The 20,103-nt window shown below is 40.4% G+C and overlaps 1 protein-coding gene across 2 annotated transcripts; it reads right to left on the bottom strand.

The window, feature by feature from the left end:
* Nucleotides 1–1,714: 1,714 nt before the first annotated feature.
* On the bottom strand, nucleotides 1,715–18,192 carry LOC109956513 (tricarboxylate transport protein, mitochondrial). 2 transcript variants are annotated; one of them, XM_020593673.1, is made up of 9 exons: nucleotides 17,570–18,192; nucleotides 9,757–9,864; nucleotides 8,474–8,573; nucleotides 5,404–5,542; nucleotides 4,871–4,955; nucleotides 4,604–4,708; nucleotides 4,233–4,348; nucleotides 4,046–4,119; nucleotides 1,715–3,601 (listed from the first exon to the last, which is right to left on the bottom strand). In XM_020593673.1, exons 1-9 carry the CDS (start codon nucleotides 17,679–17,681, stop codon nucleotides 3,487–3,489), a joined length of 954 nt encoding a protein of 317 aa, XP_020449329.1. In that variant the 5' UTR covers nucleotides 17,682–18,192; the 3' UTR covers nucleotides 1,715–3,486. The 2 variants fall into 2 exon arrangements, with proteins under 2 accessions (XP_020449329.1, XP_020449330.1); XM_020593674.1 differs by lacking the exon at nucleotides 17,570–18,192 and adding an exon at nucleotides 14,883–14,981.
* Between the last annotated feature and the right edge of the window lie 1,911 nt (nucleotides 18,193–20,103).

Genomic DNA, 20,103 nt, shown 5'->3' with positions numbered 1-20,103 from the left:
TTGTTTTTGATTGTGCATTTTTGCCGTTATTTTATTGTGTAGGTGCGATTTATCTGGTTTTATCTATTTTTTTTTTCTGTTTTACTGTAAAGTACCTTGTAACTCAGGTTTAGAAAGGTGCTATATAAATAAATTGTGCTTGCTTGTTGCATATCAATATACCACAACATGGGGGACAGTGAGTGACAGACATACAAGCACACTTTAAAATTATACATTTTAAACTTTACAAATAATTAAGTACCTATAAACAAATTATAATTTGATTGTAATTTTAGCTACATTGTTAAAAACCTTCATGCCAGTAAAGCCCCTTTGAATTTAAATGGATTATTGAATTAGATTTAAATTATCAAATTTAAAAATTACATTAAAGATTTATTAAAATTGAGCATTAAAGAACAGAGAATTAATAGCTTATTTTGTCCCTGAACTAACCATCACATCACATCACATCACATCACATCACATCACATCACACTTTCTACTCAGCCAGTTCACACTGCTTGTGTGTCGACGTCACACACCTGTAGCAGGAGGAAGCAAACGATTATGAGTTAAATAACCATTAATACAAACAGTTTTTCTTAAAGAAAACGCTCTGGGCCTTACTGAATACTCTGAGGTTCATTTTCCTGCAAGCACCACACAGCACTAAGTTGAGCACAATTTCTAAGCGACTTCCCTCAGTTTGTTTTTGCCTTTGAATATTTTTGCTACCTTCCTGGTGCCAAACCAAGGTATTTGAATCAAAATCCAAAGCTCGGACCAAAATTACAGACTCAACAAACAACTGCACCAGTAGCTCTCACAGTTCAAAAACACTTGTGGCCCCGCCCACTCCACATGGCCCTTATTGTTGATTGGATAATTGGTCTGTGGGACCACCCATTGACCCACTTCCTGTCCCAATCAGGCTGTGTTGTGCTGGTTGTTATGTAACAGCAAGGGCAGGGAACCCCATTTATTAAAGGTACAGGCCTTGTCCACATTGTCTGACCACAAACAGGCTGCTGTTCACTGCTCTGTCAAACTCTGGTCAGTTTGTTTCAGTCATTCTTTTTCATTAAAAATGGATTTGCAGTTGCAACATTAGCTGTTTCCATCCTGGCCAGTGGTGTTTGCCGTGATGGTTTTTGTCATGATAGTAAAACCAAATAGGCCTCTTTAGTTGGATAAAACAGTCCTGGGAAGATCTCAGCAGTGGGACTACTGGTGTGTAGAGGCTTCAACACATTATGAAAATAGATTTTGGGGGCAAGGTTTTAGGTATATTCTAAATAAAATCAGCCTATATTAATTGTGTGGATGCTGAGTCAGCCATTTATTTAAAAGGCAAGTATTGTACTTTTAACTCCTCTATATTTATTTTAAAGCTTTAGTCACCACTTACTTTAGATTTATATAAAACTAAATATAATCAATAAATAAAAGTTGATGAAATGTAGAAGGTTTATCTTTCATGATGAGAAATTTGAAGTGCATGTGTGGACAAGAAAGAGACTAAGGCAGAAAAAAAAGAGGGATAGTTGAATCACGCTACATGAGCGTCAGCCAAAACTGGAACAATGAGTTCCCTGTTTGATTCCTCTCCTACCTGCCCCCCACGGTTTGTCCCAGTGTGATTTGTTGTAACCAAAAAGCCAGCACAACAGACGGAAGAGTGAGGGAGGAGAAAATTAAAAAACTACAATAATAATAAAAGTCTGCCAGCTTTCAAATGCTTGTTTTATTGAGTTTAAGTCCCCCTACAAGACAGAGCTTTACATTAAGCACAGACAAGGGGAGGGGACGGCATTTATTAAACAACCTTCATCATTTCTTCTACACACACACAGGGGAATACACTGATGTGTTATAACATTGACATTTTCTCTTGGCTATTCAGCAGTCAGGGATACAGGAAATAAAGTACAATTCACCAGTATTTTAATACAATCATTGCAGTAAGACAAACAGATTACTGTCTGTTTTCATGTCACTAGTGACGTCTCAAAGAGGTTGTGAGAACAATATGGCTGAATGACAGAAACCTCAGATTTCTGGTAAGATGATAAGATAAGGTAAGAAGAAGAGTCTGACAGGTCAATAATATTTTTCAAGTTGAATTTATCAACACAAAGGCAAAAGGCACACGAGTGAGAAGTAAAAACAAACCCTGAATTAAACATGTCATCAAAACAGAGCAGCACTGGAAATGGAAATGGATTTGAATAGACTGATTCCCAGCCTGTTTTGGTGGGTGACCTCTTTATAGTAAATGGAGCATTGCCTACTTGTGACTCTTCATCACAAGTTACATATATGAGAAGTTCCACCAAAGACTAATGACCACCTAGTGGTAGGAGCGTGGCGTGAAGATACATGAATGCTTCTACTGAAGCCGAAAAGATGTCTGAGGTTACTTTATCTGTATGACTCAGGGTCATTTGGTCATTTAGACTCACAGTGAACTACAGCAATAAATATTGTCGTACTGTTTTTAAAACACCTTTACACCCAGACCTGACTACAGAAAAAACTTGACATAAGTGGCACAAGTTTACAGCAAGTAGCCTCTCAATGGTCTAGATATTTAACATTCAGTTCTCAATAAATACATTTATATTATGTATATTATTAAGTATGTCACATTACACATCACAATAATATTTGCTCTTTTCTCGCGAGGATCATTTATGCTGCTGTTGCATGTTCCTATTCTGAACATGCTTTCACAGCATAACAGGTTTTGCATTTGGCACAGGAATAAAATACATCATACTTTATAATAAGACTGCTGGTCATAAACTAAATTATAATTTATACTGTATAAAAATAACTGGGATATTCTAAATGTAAAATCTTTCAATTAAAGGCTTAGTTATGGAAGTTGCTGCATTTATATGACTGATAGCTGATGTCTGGCTCCTCTGGGTTTAAAACCATATGAGGCACAAAGGGGAGACAGAGAGCAACACAAACTTAAGCCAATCCAGTATGAAACCTGCATACTTTAAGTAAACATTAGCAAAAAAAGCTGTAACTGGCAAGAAATATTTTACACAGCAGCTTTACAAAAGAAGAGAGCCAAATGACTTGGAAAAGGTGCTGAAATATCTGCAGTGTTGATAAGCAGCCATGAAAGAAACATGTTGTTGACCCTAGCAATCAGGTTTTGTTCACAGTTGATGATGCAGATTTAGGATGAAGCATCTTTTTTCATAGTAACCTTATAATCCCACTTTGTCTTGATGCTCTGCACACACTCCAGCTGGTTGGATGTAGCTGACATTGAACGTCTTTCCAGGTTTGCTTTCTTCTCTGTGGCCCCTCTGTGAGTGAGCTCCTTCACTTCCTGGTTTCCATATGACACTGATCTAAGTTCAGCTCTCGGTCTCATCCCTCAGCAACTGGTTTTATGATACATAGGTCTGTTAAACTCAGATCTGTGTCTGATGCCTGAAAAAAAAAAGGAGCCACCACTTTCTCTGTGTGTCCAGCAGCTCAGTTCGTCTTCCAGGCCGCATTCAGGACCTTCACCACTTCTTCATAGATGATGAAAACTATAGCCACATCCAGACACACCCGGCCCAGCCGAGGAACTGTCCCTTTGTAGAAACTGTAGATGAACAGACACAGAGAGGGACAAATATAAGATCAGTGTTTAGCGAAAAAGTACATTTATTGATAGGTAAGTTGACACATCGATTTTCAGTCCAGTAAAATGTAGTCATAATATTCTGATTGACGGTTTCCAATAACAATGAGCATTTTCTTTAAAAAACACACTCAGTTATACACATAACAGATGACTTGGACCAAAGTCCCATTAGGTTTCAGGAGGTAAACATGTACAGATGTATAGATTTAGTTTATATTCTGTGTGTTTTGTGGAAAGTGAAAACATACATTTGATACAAAGGACAAAGTCCTATCAGTGTGTGGCATGCAGGATTAACAGCATAACTTAAGATGAGAAAGAAATGAAGTCTTATTGTGATTAAAGGGGACAAGCTAAACTACCAAACAAAAGCCAAACTAAACAAAATGCAGGTGCACTCACGCTGCCACGCCCTCATATCTCAGGATCTTCATAGCACAATCTAATGTACTTTTATATTTATGTGCTTCCAGACCCTTTGGAAAGAAAAGAAAAGACAATCAGCAGGTGGCAACAATGAGAAAATGTGAGGTCAAATTAACACACGACCAGCGAACCTGTGCTTTTTAACAGTCTTCATATTGTGTACCTGCATCCGAGTCTTGACGACATCTAGGGGGGTGTTTCCAAAGACACTGGCTGCTCCTGCTGTGGCTCCAAAGATTCCAGTCACCAACGGATTAATAGGCTTGTTGGGGTTATCACCTAGTGAAAGGACATAACAGTTGAGTATGTCTGAGTAGTCGAGTTAAGCTTCAGTGCAGTGAACTACTGAACAGGGTGGATAGCTAGTAAAATCCTGCAGGTTTGTCTGCTGCCACTTTGGACAACAAAAAAGAGATGTGGCCCTGTTCCATACTGTAGTAATACTATTTACAGTATAGCAATCCTTATATTAAACTGTAACTTTATTCCATAGCCTTAGCTTTGTTCTTGTAAGTAGTCTTCATGTATGCAGACCTTTGTACCAGTTCTTGAGAGAGGTCATCACAAAGAACCGAATAGCTTGGTTGGATCCTTGTTTGAGGACCGTGGCAGTGAGACCCTGGTATGTCCCTCTTAATCCTGTTCAGGCAAAAATATTGAAATGATGAATTCTGCATATGTTTCAGTTTTAATGACCATCATCATGAATTGATGCCAAATTTTTTAAACCGTTTTCAGCTGCACTACCCTTTCTGACCAGTAGATGTCAGATGAATTAAACGCATTGAAGCTGGTCTTTACCTTGTTCTCTGACTATTTCTCTGACTCCTTGGAAGAAGCCCTTGTATTTGGGGTTTGCCGAAGTCTGGTCATGAATGAATTTAACCTTGAGAAATTAAAAAAAAGAGCAGGATGGTTGTCAGCCAAAAAAAAGAAGATACTTTGCTATTACTGAGAAAAAAATACATTGGAGGTGCAGGGTCAAACTATAAATCAATTTACAGGCATATTCAGAAAGACAGTAGTGGAATAAGTACCTGCTATGATTAAGTATTTGCTTTTCATGCAATAAGTATGTTTAAATCTCTTTACATAATACACACAGAAGAGTTTTTTTTTTACTTTATTCCTTACTTGTTGCTGTAATGTCCTGAAAATTGTTTTTAAAAAATCAAAAATTTTAACAGATGTTATAAAAAAATAGCAATTAACTGCATAATACCTGATTGTCTGGAATTTACAAGATACACAAATCACAAAGGGAAGCTGTTTCACATACATTCAAGCTGGCGGGGCACCTAGTGTGCAGTAAAACACTAACAAATCAAATGTACCTTGACGGTTTCCATGGGACATACAATCAAAACTGCCTCCATCACCCCAGCTCCAAGCCCACACAGCAGGCCCCTGGTGCTGTCCAGTCGACCAGACTCATCCTTTGCACGGTTACTGAGGAACTCAAACATCCCAAATCTGAGAAGAAAAACAAAGTAAGCATGGAATTATAGAAAAGTTAACACAGATGTGTCCTGAAATGCTGCAAATCAAGCAAATAACAATGATTTTTGCATCTTTGCTACTATTTGTTGGAGATTAAAGCAATTTTAATAATCCAAGACTATTAAATTTAGTGTGTGTATTTAATAACAAAGCTGAAATAAACACAGAAAGTAAAAACAAACAAAAGGCGACATTCCAGGCAAATGTAGTGAGGTTCCTTGTACTGAAAGATTACCACCACACCTAAAGCAAAGGAAAGGAGGCCGCATTATTATGCTGCCCCTCATTAGCAGAAATCAGGCACAGGAGGACAACTGAGCAGACATAAAATTTTGTTTCTTCTCCATAGCTTATTTAGTACAAATAAAAGCAGGCCCACAGATGCACCTCCAGGCAAAAACAACTTCCTTCCAACTCAGATTTTTAGAAGAGGTAATGTGCTGAAAGTGCAGAATGTGCTTAAGGCTTTTAGTTTTTTGTCCTGTCTGTGTCCTTATTAAGGATGCACCAATAAATTGCAATGACTCCGTCACCAACAAGTGACCAACAACAAAGTCCAGAGAGAGAGAAGTGTGCTTTATGCATCTCTGTGATCAGAAAATGTTGTGCCAGCAAATCCTTTACCTTAAAGGTTATTTATAGATGGAATTAAATTGTGGTGAAGGCAGGGGGTTGCCTGGGACATTTAGCAAATGGGTGGGGGAGGACAGACGCTTGCTCTTGATGAATGCTTTTCTCGGTGTACTTGAACAGTTTACCTGCCGTCGTCACAGGTCTTATGGAATTCCTCTCTTGATTTTAGTTTTCTTCTCTCTCTGCCAATTTATGAGAAGATTTTCCACTGCTCATTAACCTTCCACATCTGTTCCTCTGCCTCACTCCTTGCACAGATTTAGTTTGTTTTGAAAGATGTGCTCCACTCAATTAACCGTCTCCTGCTTTCAGAGAGGAACAAACAACATAAAAATAAATCCACCTGTCTCTCTCTTTACGCACACCAGTCTCTGACTACCAGCAACCTTTTTGGCATTGGAGAGAGTTAAAAATGAAAAAGTGTTATTTCCCTGCCGGCTGCTTTGACTGTGCAGCGATGGTGGTGCACTTAATAACTAACCTTGTGAAACAAATGCTATTCATTAAAACCTGCTGGAGAGAAATATGCCACTGCCAGGCCTGCTGCTGTACCAATTTACTACCCAAATTGTTCCATACCCATTTAGCAATTGGACTAAACTTTACAGTGAGAATATGGGACGTCACACTTTGGCCAACATCCACAGTCAGAGATGAGTCACTCTGGACAGCCCTGTCTTCATTAGTGGATCCTTCTATGAGGTAATTTCTTCTGTTAAAAATAGGGGGTAAAGGAGAGAGAAGAGATCACTGGGGCTGGGCAGACAAGAGAACGCGGTGTGTTTGAAGGGTTAAGGAGAAGAAAGGTCAATGGCTCTCTTGTCTGTTCCTCTCATACCTCCCTGACAAGCTGCCAGTAGTCTGCTTGGACCATGATGATAAAAAAGCAATCAGTTAATGGAATGGGGAGGAAAAGGGTTGGCGAGACAAAGTAGCAATAGAGAGAGGAGAGGATGGATCTAACAAACGACTCAGAGAAGGCAGTGGTCAATGGAAAAGTGCAAAGGTATTCTCCATAAGTCAAAACCGACTGTTCCTATCTTAACAGTACTGAATCACTTATTATTTTAATTTTTTGTTGATCACTGGATAGTTTTCCAGCTCTTTATATAAAATAAAACAACAGGTCATACGGTAACCCACAGATAATATGTAAATTGTAATGATGACTTGCAGGTAAATATAGCTTTTTTAAAGGGGGTCACACGCCTAAATGATCAGTGCAGTCAGCAGATTATATTTTTTTATATAGATGTCACCACTTACATTCATGTTTATATACAGTGTTCAGTAGTCTCATGATAGGTGCAGAAAGAGGACACTTCTGTTCTGCATGACTGAGCTCCTCAGAAAACATTTCTTTACAACAGAAACAAAACCATTCAGACTCCGTCTCGAAACGGAGCTGAAAGATGACTGACACACTCATTACAGTATATGCACATACTGTACACGCACAAAAACCCACACAGCTCCCCCACACACACACACACACAAACAAACACTATACATAAACATATACACACCCACTGACAGAGCACAAATACGTTTCCCATTCTATAACCATATTGAGACCCTGTCTGAGTTTGAGTGGCATCTTTGCTTCGCCTGGCTGGGCCTGTCTTAATGTCATACAGACAGGCTCTACCCTCCAGCATAATGCACACACACACACACACACACACACACACAAAGAAAGAAAAAAAAGAGAAGAAAATAAAAAACAAACAACAATAAAGGCATCTGATTTACTTTTGTGCAATATGTGCATATATGTGTGTGTGTACATGCACTACAGTGTGACCACTTGTCTTGAGGTAAATGTCACTGCCATGAAAGAATAACGTAATTATACTAAAGGCTAGAGTGTGGCATTTACGCTTTGCATTGTGGGTAACGGACTAGAATAATTGGAGTGTGTGAGTTAGTGATTCCAGACAGAAAATCACGATGGCTTTGCTAGAAGTGTTCATTTTATTCCAACCTTTACTGCACACTTATACACTTTACTTTTTCTAATTATTATAATATAAACATAGGCTAAATGATCATTAGAAAATATAAACTAACAAAAAATTAAAAGCAATAAATTAGATTATTATTAAAAATGGTTTAATATGATGATGGTGACAAACCTTAACTAATTTCAGTCTGGAATGTGTGGAAATCACATGTAACAGCAACTTTACATAGGTAGAATTTTACATCACAGATTTTACCGGTATTTGAGTAATATACTAGTCTTGTACACCTACTTATTATTGCACATACCTGATTGCAGATTTAGGTATGGATCCATAAAGCAGGGAGCTGAGTCCTCTGTATAGTCCCTTGACACCGTGGCTCTGCACTGTCTGTTTCACACAGTCACCTGGAGGAAGAAACACACACACACACACACACACACACATATTACAGAATGTTTAAAATGACTTCTTTATACTGTATGTATGACTTCATACAGTTCATTATTTTGCAGTTTGAATTCACAGTACTCAAATTTTCACATTCACTGAATTTAAAAAATCCACTGGTACATTTCCTAAATATCAAATACCAGTTTTTATGTATTCTCCGTGTCATTCAGTAGGCATCTGCCCTTCACTTTTGGAACATGCACATCACAAAAAGGAAAAGGCAGAAGCAACACAATGTTTTGCAGTTCCAGTCATTTATGTCATGGGTAAATTGTACCACAGGCTATTTACCCCCAAACCCGATGTCTCTTGGAGATATCAGTCCAGTAATCCGTGTTGTGCACAGCTGAGCAAGAAATGCAACAGCTGTCTGGGGCACTCGTTAGAATGGTCTCCGATCCTCAGAGGTTCAGCCAACATGAACAGATCCTGGGCGTGTGTGTGTGTGTGTGTGTGTGTATACAGTGGTATGCACGGCTGGCAAGTGTGCATGTGGGCACTGGTCTGTTCTAAATCATATAAACAAGCACAGTGACAGCTTGACAGAATCTCAAATACACCTGGGGATGATGGATAATTAGATAATGAGCTCCTAAAGGAAAGAGGGCGAGGAACAGAATATAGAGAGATGGATACACCAAGAAAGCTGTTAATTTATGAGCTTTGGTGGCAGCTGTTTCCCCATTTCCAGTATTTGTCTTAAGCTAAGATATGTCTCGTCGTCTCATCAGCTTCTCATTGGCAACAGAGAAAATACAGTAAGCTTACACCATACAACAAAAGTGAGTATACCCCTAGTCACTATCACTACACTGTTAAATAATCCTCTCCATTTAATCCAATTTGATTTGTTTTTAGCCAAAGCCCAGATGACAGCAGATGTCAGTGCTCCCTTTATCATTTATTTTAGTGAACTGTGTTGTGCATGGTGTCATTTTTCAAGGATAGCCACTGAGCCTTCTGTGATTGGTAGAATGGCCAAGTCTCAAACTTTGAGTTCACGTAGTTCCTTACCATGTGGATCTATGTTGCATAAGACACAACCCAGGCCAAAACTATGGAAGCTGGTGCTCACAGCTTAGCTTTAATTGGAAGTCATAAATCCCATCAGTTTTGTTGGTCACACATCAAACTCACCTATTCCTCTGTATTTGGGTGGATTGGCCTTCTCATCCAGTTGCAGCTGTGTCTTGACGTACTCTGTGGGGAAAGTGATGCAGATCTCTATGCCGCCTGCAATTCCACCTGAAAAACACAGAAAATCGAAGCAGGTGGTTATTAAAATGAACAACATAAAAGCAGACATAAAGTAAATTGGATCCAGTTTAAAAATGAGCCCTGGGAAATGAAAATAAAGTTCTCTCTGTGGGCAGCTTTGTTGACATATTGCCTGAACTTAGCTCGTCATGCCTGTCTGGCTAAAGCCCGACTGAGCGCCACATCTACCTTATGAAATACAAGGAGGTGCTATTACATCATGGATCATTACAGTGACTCCATAAATGGCTTTCCCTCAATAAACATTAAAAGCATTGCTGCTGGGGGAGGCAGAGTAATGAGCTGGGTGAAGATGAATCAACTATTCCTGCCATGGCCAAACTGCACAGCCACTGTACTGGGTGAGGAATGAACACAAAGTCAACACAAGAGAAGGCTGTGTGAGGAAATGCAGCTGCCCCTTAAATACTGGACCAATTTCTGCATCATGCACTCGTGTGTTTGCAGAAAGGAAAATATGTAGAATGAAACTGAAAACTAAAACTGAATAAATGAACATGTGAGTGAATGCTGAAGGGTTCAGCTCAAAACCTGTCACAGCTGAGCAGACAAGGACAAGTGCTGAGCAGCAGAGCTAATGTGCACAACAGAGATGAGTCACAAGGGGAGGAGGGAGAATGGAGAGAGGGCTGACTTTAATTAAATTATCTGCTCAGCCTGCAGGGAGGGGCTCCATTACCCGGGCCAAGACCTAGCATTAACTCAGTGACACAGACACACACATGTACACTGTTCAGTGGAGACACACATATCATGTACTTACATAGAAAAATAGAGACATTCGTCCTAAACAGACAAAATAAATCGATAATCTAAAACTCTTTTTTGGTTAATTATGAGGTACTTTTTACTGTACATGACATGTATTTGTAACAAAAACAATTTACAAAGAAACAACAAACCAATGAATGGGAAGCCAAAAACTGAAAGACATTTTATTCACATGAAAAGTCCAAATCTGACTCAAAGTGGTTCTTTGTTTCTTGGAAGAAACATGCATATGTAAAATATGTATGTGATTACAACAGCCCTTAAATTATTCATATTGCTTAAGTTTTTGTATGTAGAAAAAGTAGACAATCTATCTGAAAAGTGTTGTGTGTTGGTATGATCTGTGGGATACTCACTGTCTTTCATGATAATAATAATAATACAACTTTTCAAAGTCAGAAACGTCGCCTCTACTTAATAAAAACGTATACAAGTTATAACAAATAATGTGGGACCAAGTATCCACACAGGCCGCAGAACAGAACATCCTAATTCTGAAATATTTTGAGTCACATGACATCACATTAAATAAGTAATAAGTCAAAATATACAACAAAATGTGTAATGGCCTTAGTAAATACAGCTGTAAATATGTATAGCTTATATCACATCATATTTTGGTCTAATAAAACATCATATAACCATTTATTTTATTCAGTTTGATGAACAGGATTTTACTTTGTAATGTGATCTAGAGCAGGCTGTTAATAGCACAGCAGTAGTAAGTCAATTCTATGATAATTTAGCCTTTACAACCCTCTCATTAATTACACCTGGACTCCCCTAATCAGCACTATTCATACAAACTGTCAGCACCACTAAGCTGAATCATGACATCAATGTGATCTCATGCACACTCTCAGTGACACACACAAAAACTTTAACCACCAGAGCTGTAATTGTTCCAATCCTGTGTGAGTAATAAGTAAATCCTGGCCAGCTGAGATGTAACAAAAATCACATGAGCCTTAAACACTAATCTGGGATCAGTGGGTCAGTGTGTCCTGAGGAAGAACAATAAACTTCATTCACCTGTTTTCAGCCCAGAAAGAGCTGCACATAGAAAACAACAAGCAGTCACTCATGTGCAACTCGGCAACAGATACACCAAATCAATCCTCATCAGACACACAGCGCCTCTGGATGAGCAGCAGCTTGTTTGTCTTCTAGTCCATTTTGCAGCCTACATCCAACACACACACGCGTTTACAGATGACATCTTAAATGACTTATGTGTCGCTGCCAAGCGTGGGTTATATGAGCAATACTGTCCATTAATCTTCACTGGCTTGCTCTCCTCTTGTTTTTAATTTTTCTCTTAGCACCACCTTCCTCCCCTCTCTCCACATCCCCAACTACTCTTCTCCACACCGTGTCATAAAATCAATCCATCCACATAGATCTATGACACTTATTACAAGAAAAGAAATGGGAACAGCACTGGAGTGATATTCGGAACCTAGAGGCGGTGAAAAATAGCGTAGTGCCTGATAACAATCAGCTTCTACAGACGCATAATAGCTTCCAAATGCTAAACAGCAGTTGAATAAATCAGTCAAAGACTAAGTTGTTTCTGGCTGGACAAGGTAGATTTATAAGTTTATCAACAACCCTCAAACATAACAGCTGGGCTCCAGCTTGCATTGCTGCAACACACTGCATGGCCAAAATTAAGGAGTCACTTGGAAATATCTCATCCCAGAATGATGAGGCTTAATATGCTGCACTTACTTCTCTTTGTGCACAATGTGAAACAAGAAAAAGTCTTTTCTAAACAGTCCCCCCCTCTATACCATTGATTAGAACCGCTTGTCAGATGGCCAGATACCTTCAGAAAGCCTTTATCCAATATCAAATCCAACGTTAAGACAGCTGACTTTTAACTCTGTTTCAAACTACTGTTAACACCATTGGTTACTGTCAAGGTCAGACAGTGTGTCAAACATCTTCTGTTCAAGCAAAGCCCAAACCTAGCAGCACCAAGTCCCACATATATTCATGCTGTTTACTAATCTGTACCATTTGGACTCAAAAGTGACCTTAAACTATTAAAATATTGTCCAATTATTTGTTGATGAGTTATCTGAACATGTATAACACATAGAAGACAGTATCTACTGCAAACACACGCATAACCATGAGTGCAAGATGCACACAAACACAAACTCACAGCCTATTTTTTTTTGTGGAACAGAGAGAGGCACAGGGGAAGCCAGGTGAGCAGGAGGACAGCCAGCTGACAGGGAGGAACAGTTTCTGAAATCCTGTCCTGTATGGTTTGGTGACTCTAATGAGCACCCAACACATCTGTGAAACAGGGTCTTTTAATGTGGGAGCTTCTAAACATATTTGATCTCCTTCTAAATAAACATATTTAATTAGCAGCACAGCTAGATGCTTTAGATTTCTGTCCTGTTGAGATGTTATGGATTTTTTTTTAAACTAATGAATAAGCAGTGTTGCAGCAGAAGTCATCTATTATTCATCCTGATGTTCGTTATTTAGATTACTAACTCGCACTTTAAATTCTCTGGAGTCTGAGCGAAAGCACAGCCAGAGGCCTGATGTACTTCAAACATGAGGTATCCTAACAATAGAGCTGTAATATTTTAGTTTGCCTTGTGCAAAACATGAAAAGAATTATTCATCTGATGTCTGGCCTTTTAGGCTTCCTCTGTCCTGAACAACACTGCCTAATGCTCCACTAATGCTTAATTACAGGGGGGATGTGGATTAATTTTACATGGGAACTGTTTTAACTGCTTACGACCCTGCAGCATGCAGACTTAACACTGATTTCCATGAACAGAACAACACAGTTGTAGACAAGGCTGTCAGGCTCCTTACATTACTTACTGTATGTTTGTTAAAGGATAAAGTCTGTCATTTTCTATATTAATAGCACTGTAGTGACCCCTGGAGGAAAGGGCTCTGGGACCATAGCACTGTTGGCACAGGGACTTGTGGGACTGTTAGCAGGTAAGTGTCACTGATCATTTAATAGTGTTAGTGTTACTGCGGTTACACTGTGTGTTGATATAGGTTAGTGAGATGATGCCAGGAAGTGTGTGGCTAGCTAGACATGGACCACCCTTATTGTGACTCCTATGGCAATTAGCCCACTGTGTTTATGAAAGTGTGTTTTGTGAGTTGATGAATAAAGGTGCTGTCCTGGTGGTCATGCTGCATATGGGGCACAGGATTTGCAACAAGACTGAGATCACTGTCTCCTGCCTCAAAGTTCACCACAGTGTTTTCAGCAAGACTAAGATCAACAGTGATTTGCCTCTTTTCATGGTTAATGTCTGCCAGTCTCCAACCTGGATTATCTTATATGTCTGTGCCACAAACCTCGATTGTTACTCAAAAATGATTAAAAACACATCAGTGAAACGCACTTCTGCACTGGGAGATATGTTTGTTCGTTATAACAATGGCGGTCTATGGCACAGATGAATAAGCTAAACCAGGTTGGAGGCTGACAGACATTAACCGTGAGTATAGGCAATTCATTGCTGGTTTTAGTCTCTGTATGGGGAGTGCTGAAAATAGCTATGCAGTTCTCCTCACCTCCACACAAAATTTTAGCTTCTTTCAGCTCAGTGTTTTGGTTTTACAGTGTGGTTTCCAGATGCAGGACACAGCTGTTGTGAAAATGATTTAAAATCAACATGCTATCACTTCAAACAAAAGTTAGCAACTAGCTGGTGAGCACAGTGGATCATTTAGCAGCCACAGAGCCAGATATTTCCCTCAGGACTACACAATCCCATAACTCATAGGAAGAAGCTGATTGAGAAAATACATGTTCATGGATTTTAAGAGATCGTTGTTCAGCAACCATTTTTCAAGTTCAGGATGTTTTTATGAAGACAAGGTAATTACTTGAAAATGAATTACCATGCTGTGATTACATAACTTTGATGAATAGGTAACAAATGTTCACTTGACTGATTTCTCAAATAGGTTTCAACTCTGTGCAAGTTCATCTCTGACCAAAAATCGTTCTAAATACTGAAGGCATGTTAAAGAAAATGGTAAATGTTTAGCATATGTGTTCTATAATTGAGGAGATACATGCAAAACCAGCACTGTGGGCCTGTGTACATGTCCACAGTAAAATTAATCTCCAAGACGCTCACACATATGAAGAATAATAACAGGAAACCTAAGCTGTATGTCATATGTTGGTAAATTTCAGTGATCATTTCTACCTTGGTCTTTGTCTGTCCATGAAGGCATTATACCAGCATCTAGCTGACATGCTTACAGTGGAGGTGGTTGGCAGTTCAACTGAGTGCACTGTGATTTATTATCTTGCCTCCTGGTACTCGGGAACTGCAAGCAACAGAAACAGTAGATGGGAGTTGACTATGCATTGCCTGTGACGCACAGAAATGGAGGAGTAAGCCACAGTTTGATGAGCCCTCTGAGCCTGAGAGAAGACAGCCACTCACAAAACCTAACTGGCTGCCCTGAGGCTGGAGAGAGAGAGGAAAAGGGAGAAATGAGAACAGGAAAAGTTACAAAAAAACCCAGCCTGTCTTAGTGGAAAATCCAGTCTCTCATGAAATCCAGACAAAAAATGTCTGCCTGTCCATCCCTCTGCTGCACTGACTCTACTCTATCCTGAGCAAAAGGGTTATGAATGGAAGCCACAGTGGTGTATGAATGCACAGCAGCCAGCAAATCAGGACCAGAGACCCATTTAGACATTCTCACCCCCCAGGACTCACACAGAGAAAACTCTCACTCCTGTGTTTCAACTCCAGTCATCACCAGCGGCTGCTGTGAGCAGACAGAGCTCACAGGCCACTAAAAGCTCAGGAAATGTGCAATGTGCATCCCTCCTCCCCAACCAGAGGCTGTGTGAGCTCTCTAATCCATTAAGCTTTGACCTTCTACTCCTTGCTGTGTCTACCTAAGAGCCTCCAGGCATGTAGACTCACTCTCTCTACATAGACACAATTGCTAACCATAACAGATTAATCTAAAGTAGCATTAGCGTGTCAGAACACCAGAAGAGGTGTGAAGTGCCGTAGCTGAGGGAGAAGAATAAAAATCCAGACAATGTCAGCAATCGGCTGTGGTTTCTGAGAATATCTCAGATCAAACTCAGAAAGACAGTTTATCTATTGCTGAGTCATTCTAGTGATGCTCATTTCCTAACCTCTGGAAGACAGCGCTAAATGGATGGTAGCTTGACAGTAAGGCCGGGAGAAGTGAGAGGGCTCATGGAGCTGAGACAGAGAGCATGAAATCGTGCTGCTGTTGCAGAACTAGACCGACAGGCCTGAGACAAGTTAAATGACTCAGGGAGGGAAAAGGGTGCAACAGTGAGCCACATCCAGTCAATCAGGCTGCACGGGACTGATGGGGGAAGGGAAAGGTCGTATCAGGGCCACATTTCCGTTTCCAGCAACTGACAGGGAGGACATGAGTAAGGATAGGAAATTTTTCTTCTACTGTTTTAACCATCCATGTTAAAATTTGTTACATAAGTCATATGTGAATCTGGAGTATCCTTGAAGAATGCGTGTTCATTTATGTTGCACTTTCTTCCAGCTGGGTATGTTTGAAGCTCTTTTTTGTAATTTACAGCTGCTGGCACCAGTGCCGCTGTATGTATAGCACAAGTTAGCCCTAAAACAGGTTGCTTTTAATCTTCAATCAAAAAAGAATTCTGAACTATAACATACTCAGCATGCAACTGCTGCCAGAGCACAACAGTGGAAGTAACAGACTGTGGCCAAATATCAGAAAAGCACCTCAGAAAGCCTCTTCATCAAGTGGAGCTGCTGTACCCTGATCATCATCACAGGAGGGGGTTGAGGGGTTTTCGAGGAAGGTGTGGGGTGGAGCAGCAGGAGAGTTGAATGGGGGTTTCTGAATCCCAGCAGGGATAAACTGATGCCTCACAGAAAAGGCTAAGACAAACATGACTGAAGAAGTGCTGAGCCAATCAGACAATCGATCTGTTAAAATAAAGATGACCAATTGACCGAATCAGTAATTTGTCAAGGAAAAATACCAGACCCCTTCTTCCCAGTCACTTTACTGCAAATATGTTTTAATTCAGTTTTATTCAGATCATTTAGAGATTTTCGACTGTTGGCTGCTGTTTTTCTTTTGTCCTAGACATTTTTCTGCAGTCCCGTCTTATTTGACTAGAAGATTAACCCAATATTCCAAATCTAATCCATGATCACTGATCAATAGTTGAAACAATAATTAGTTACAGCCCACTGAATGAAGAATTGAGGGGAGAGAATAAACAAATATTTTCTGTTCCACAAATACCACAAACTGACAGGATGACATTGAAGGCCAAAGAAACAGTCACACCACAAGGTCTGTTCAACTGATCAGACTCTTTTCGGTCACAATGAATTTTAAAGCCAACATGGATGTAAAGTCCTTTCAGTGTTCAAGAAAAAAGTAATAATATCAATAACAATAACTGTAATGTACGACCAAACAAAAAAGGCAGCACAAAAACAATTATATGCTACAGAAACCTTGTTTTGGATGAAAGTAATCAATCAGGCATTTATTTTATATAGCCTACTGTTTGAGTTTCCAGCTACAGGATAAGTGCTTCTCGGTAGTAAGGAATAAGTAATGGCCTTGTGTCTTTCCTCTTACGACATAACTACAGTGCCGGAAGTTTTATTGAGCTGAGGGGTTGTAGAAGTGATTATTTTGTCTCTACCTCTCCAGTCTCCACTAGGCTGTTTAACCAAGTGCTATACCAGCTTCACTCCGCTGCGCGCCAGCAACGTGATTTAACAAAGTATCTGAAACCAGTAATGCTATTTTACTAAACTTTGGCATCATTGTAACTGTCGTAACGAAAAACATTCTATCGAGCTTTTATTTTTCCATATCTTAAAGTACTTACCTGCCAGAATCGCCTTTCCTGGATGAGTTAATTTCGCTTTCCCCGCCGGCGCCGCTGCCGCCACACACCGCGGTCGCGGAAAAGGGTTGATAAATGTGCCTTTATCCTGCATAATTACCGGGAAAAGACACAACAAAATCTACAAAAAGCTTTGGCTCTAATGATGTTGATCTCTAAGTAGGTGGCCTGCGATTTGTTTTCAAGGGGACTAGAGCGCGGAACACATGTACGGCTGCTGTCCGGTGCGCTTTACTGGAGAGGTTGGTGATCTCCGATGCGTCCCAGAGACTCCAGCGGTTCGTCGTGTTGACCGTGGGCAAATACTAGGGCTCTCTAGAAAGTTGGGATCTTCTATATAATCTAATATCTGTTATTTGTAACCATGGTAACGCTGTGTCACGACAATAATACGCAATAGAGCAAAGCAAACCGGAAGCAAGGAGGGGCGGAAAACAGTTGTATCCTGTAGCCTATCCTGTGCCCGTGAAACTTGGCAGCAATTTTACCATAAAGCGAGTGAGCTTAACCACAGAGCCTGCTGTGTGACAGGACTCACTGAACGTCACACTGGGTGCTTATCCTTTATGGAGGGGGAACCGGACACGCTTGTTCCGTAACAGAAGAAGGGCGTGGCGCAAAGTCTCTTGGCGTTAAGAATATATCTCAGCCAGCAGGAAGAATTAAATACGGGTTCCCCTCATCTTTAAATACAACAACCTTAAACATTTCCCCGAGCAGCAGGCAGCAATAGATCCAAACCACACCCTTTCCAGAGAGGCTACTGCTCTTACAGAGCCAGAAACCATCAATCAAGTCTTGGCAGCATGGTTACCAACATGTCAGTCTGGATCGAGCAAAAGATGGAAATACACGTGGAATTGAATAGCCCAGGCATAAACCACGCTCACAGCTGAGCTTACCCGCCCCCCAACACACACAACCCCCATAAATACACACACATAAGAGCCTAGCGCACTAGGGAGCTTTTACCTAAATAAATGGGAAATAACTCACAAACAGCAGTGTGTAAACTTTATTCCTCAATCTGTATGCATGACCTGTGCAGATAAAGTGTTTCATGTGGCACTCAGGTTTTTGCTTTCTGCTTTGACAACTCATAAGTGGATACCACAGTGGGACACAACTGGGTGTATCATACAGGGTCTGTGGGACAGCACAGGACAAACAATTAACCAAACGGGCCCCACTTCGTGCAGCCTTGCCCCAAGTTGTTGCCATTTCTGCATTTTATCATTTTCTTACAAAAATCTTTATACTTTTAAAGACTAGACTATAACAACACACTATAGACAATACATATGGTAATTCAAAAGTATCTTAAATTATATATGGTTTTCAGTGCAATAATGACTTTTTTCCAGTCTGCTGGAACTTCACTGTTTATTAGGTGAGAAGGTTTCACTGAACATCACTTCATTTTTGACACAACATTAGTAATATTTGATATACTTGAGTGTAACATGAAAATTGTGCTCCTGTTTGCAGCATTATAGTTTGGCAGCACATGCAGTGACTACAGCATATAGCATTTTTTTTTTTAATTCTTTCACCACCTTCCTTTCTTTTCATCTAAATCATCCTGAAACTCCAGATGTCTGCTATCAGAGTCCGAAAGCCAGTTGAAGAGATCAACTGCTCTGGCCCAGCAAAAGGTTTGCTGCTGCAAGGGAGTGGACATTTTAGTGTCTCTGGGTTTGGTGATGTATCTCTCAAAGGCTTTAGAGGCTACCCACACACAAACTGTACCGTAACCTCATAAACAAGTGTTCTTAGTCTGCATACAGCAAACACTTTGTACCTGTTGTGAAAGAACAAAACTATTGCACTGCAACTGCCACTGTTTGAGACAGCTGTGAAATTAAACATGGACAAATTAGCCTGTTTTATGGCCACCTCTTCAAAGTATATAAGGCTGTAGCATTGCTTTACAAGGGAGGGGGAGATGAACACACATCCCTCCACTCCTCAGTAACAAAGTCTCTTCCTCATCAGTGTGGAACCTCAAAGAAAGAAGGACATAAAACAATGGGGAAAAAGCTGCTCTATGGTTAGTACGGTCTACGTGGAACAGCAACAGGACAGAGTGGTTTGGTGTCGCTGATGTCTTCGGTTAATTCCTCTAGAAGCTGAGAGGCTACTTCATGCTGTGTACATCGGTGATGCAGTTTTAACGTGAAGGAAGGGGACAGTCCAACAAACCCGATGCAGCACTTCTGAAGTGTGTATGGAGAGAGCAGAGAAGCAGAGATGAAGGGTTTCTATTGCAACTCGGGTGGAGTCTCATCGGGAGATGAAGGGCCAGGAAGTTTTGTGAGTCTTGGCGCCATCAGGAGGCCAGTGAGACCCACAGCAGCATGGTTCAGTGTGGTTCAGGTCTAAGGTGTGTGACTGTATAAGGTAGAGAGGGGTAGAAGAGGCAGAGTCAGGCCTCTACATGTTGAAGCCATAAGCAGGCGGCGCAGTGTAACCTGCAGGGGCAGCAGCCTGAGCAGGGTAGCCTGCCGGAGGGGCAG

This window comes from Monopterus albus, unplaced genomic scaffold, assembly GCF_001952655.1.
Source record: "Monopterus albus unplaced genomic scaffold, M_albus_1.0 scaffold20.1, whole genome shotgun sequence".
Lineage (NCBI taxonomy): Eukaryota > Metazoa > Chordata > Actinopteri > Synbranchiformes > Synbranchidae > Monopterus > Monopterus albus.
Note: the sequence above shows the minus strand (reverse complement) of the source record. Positions and strands in the feature narration are given on the sequence as shown.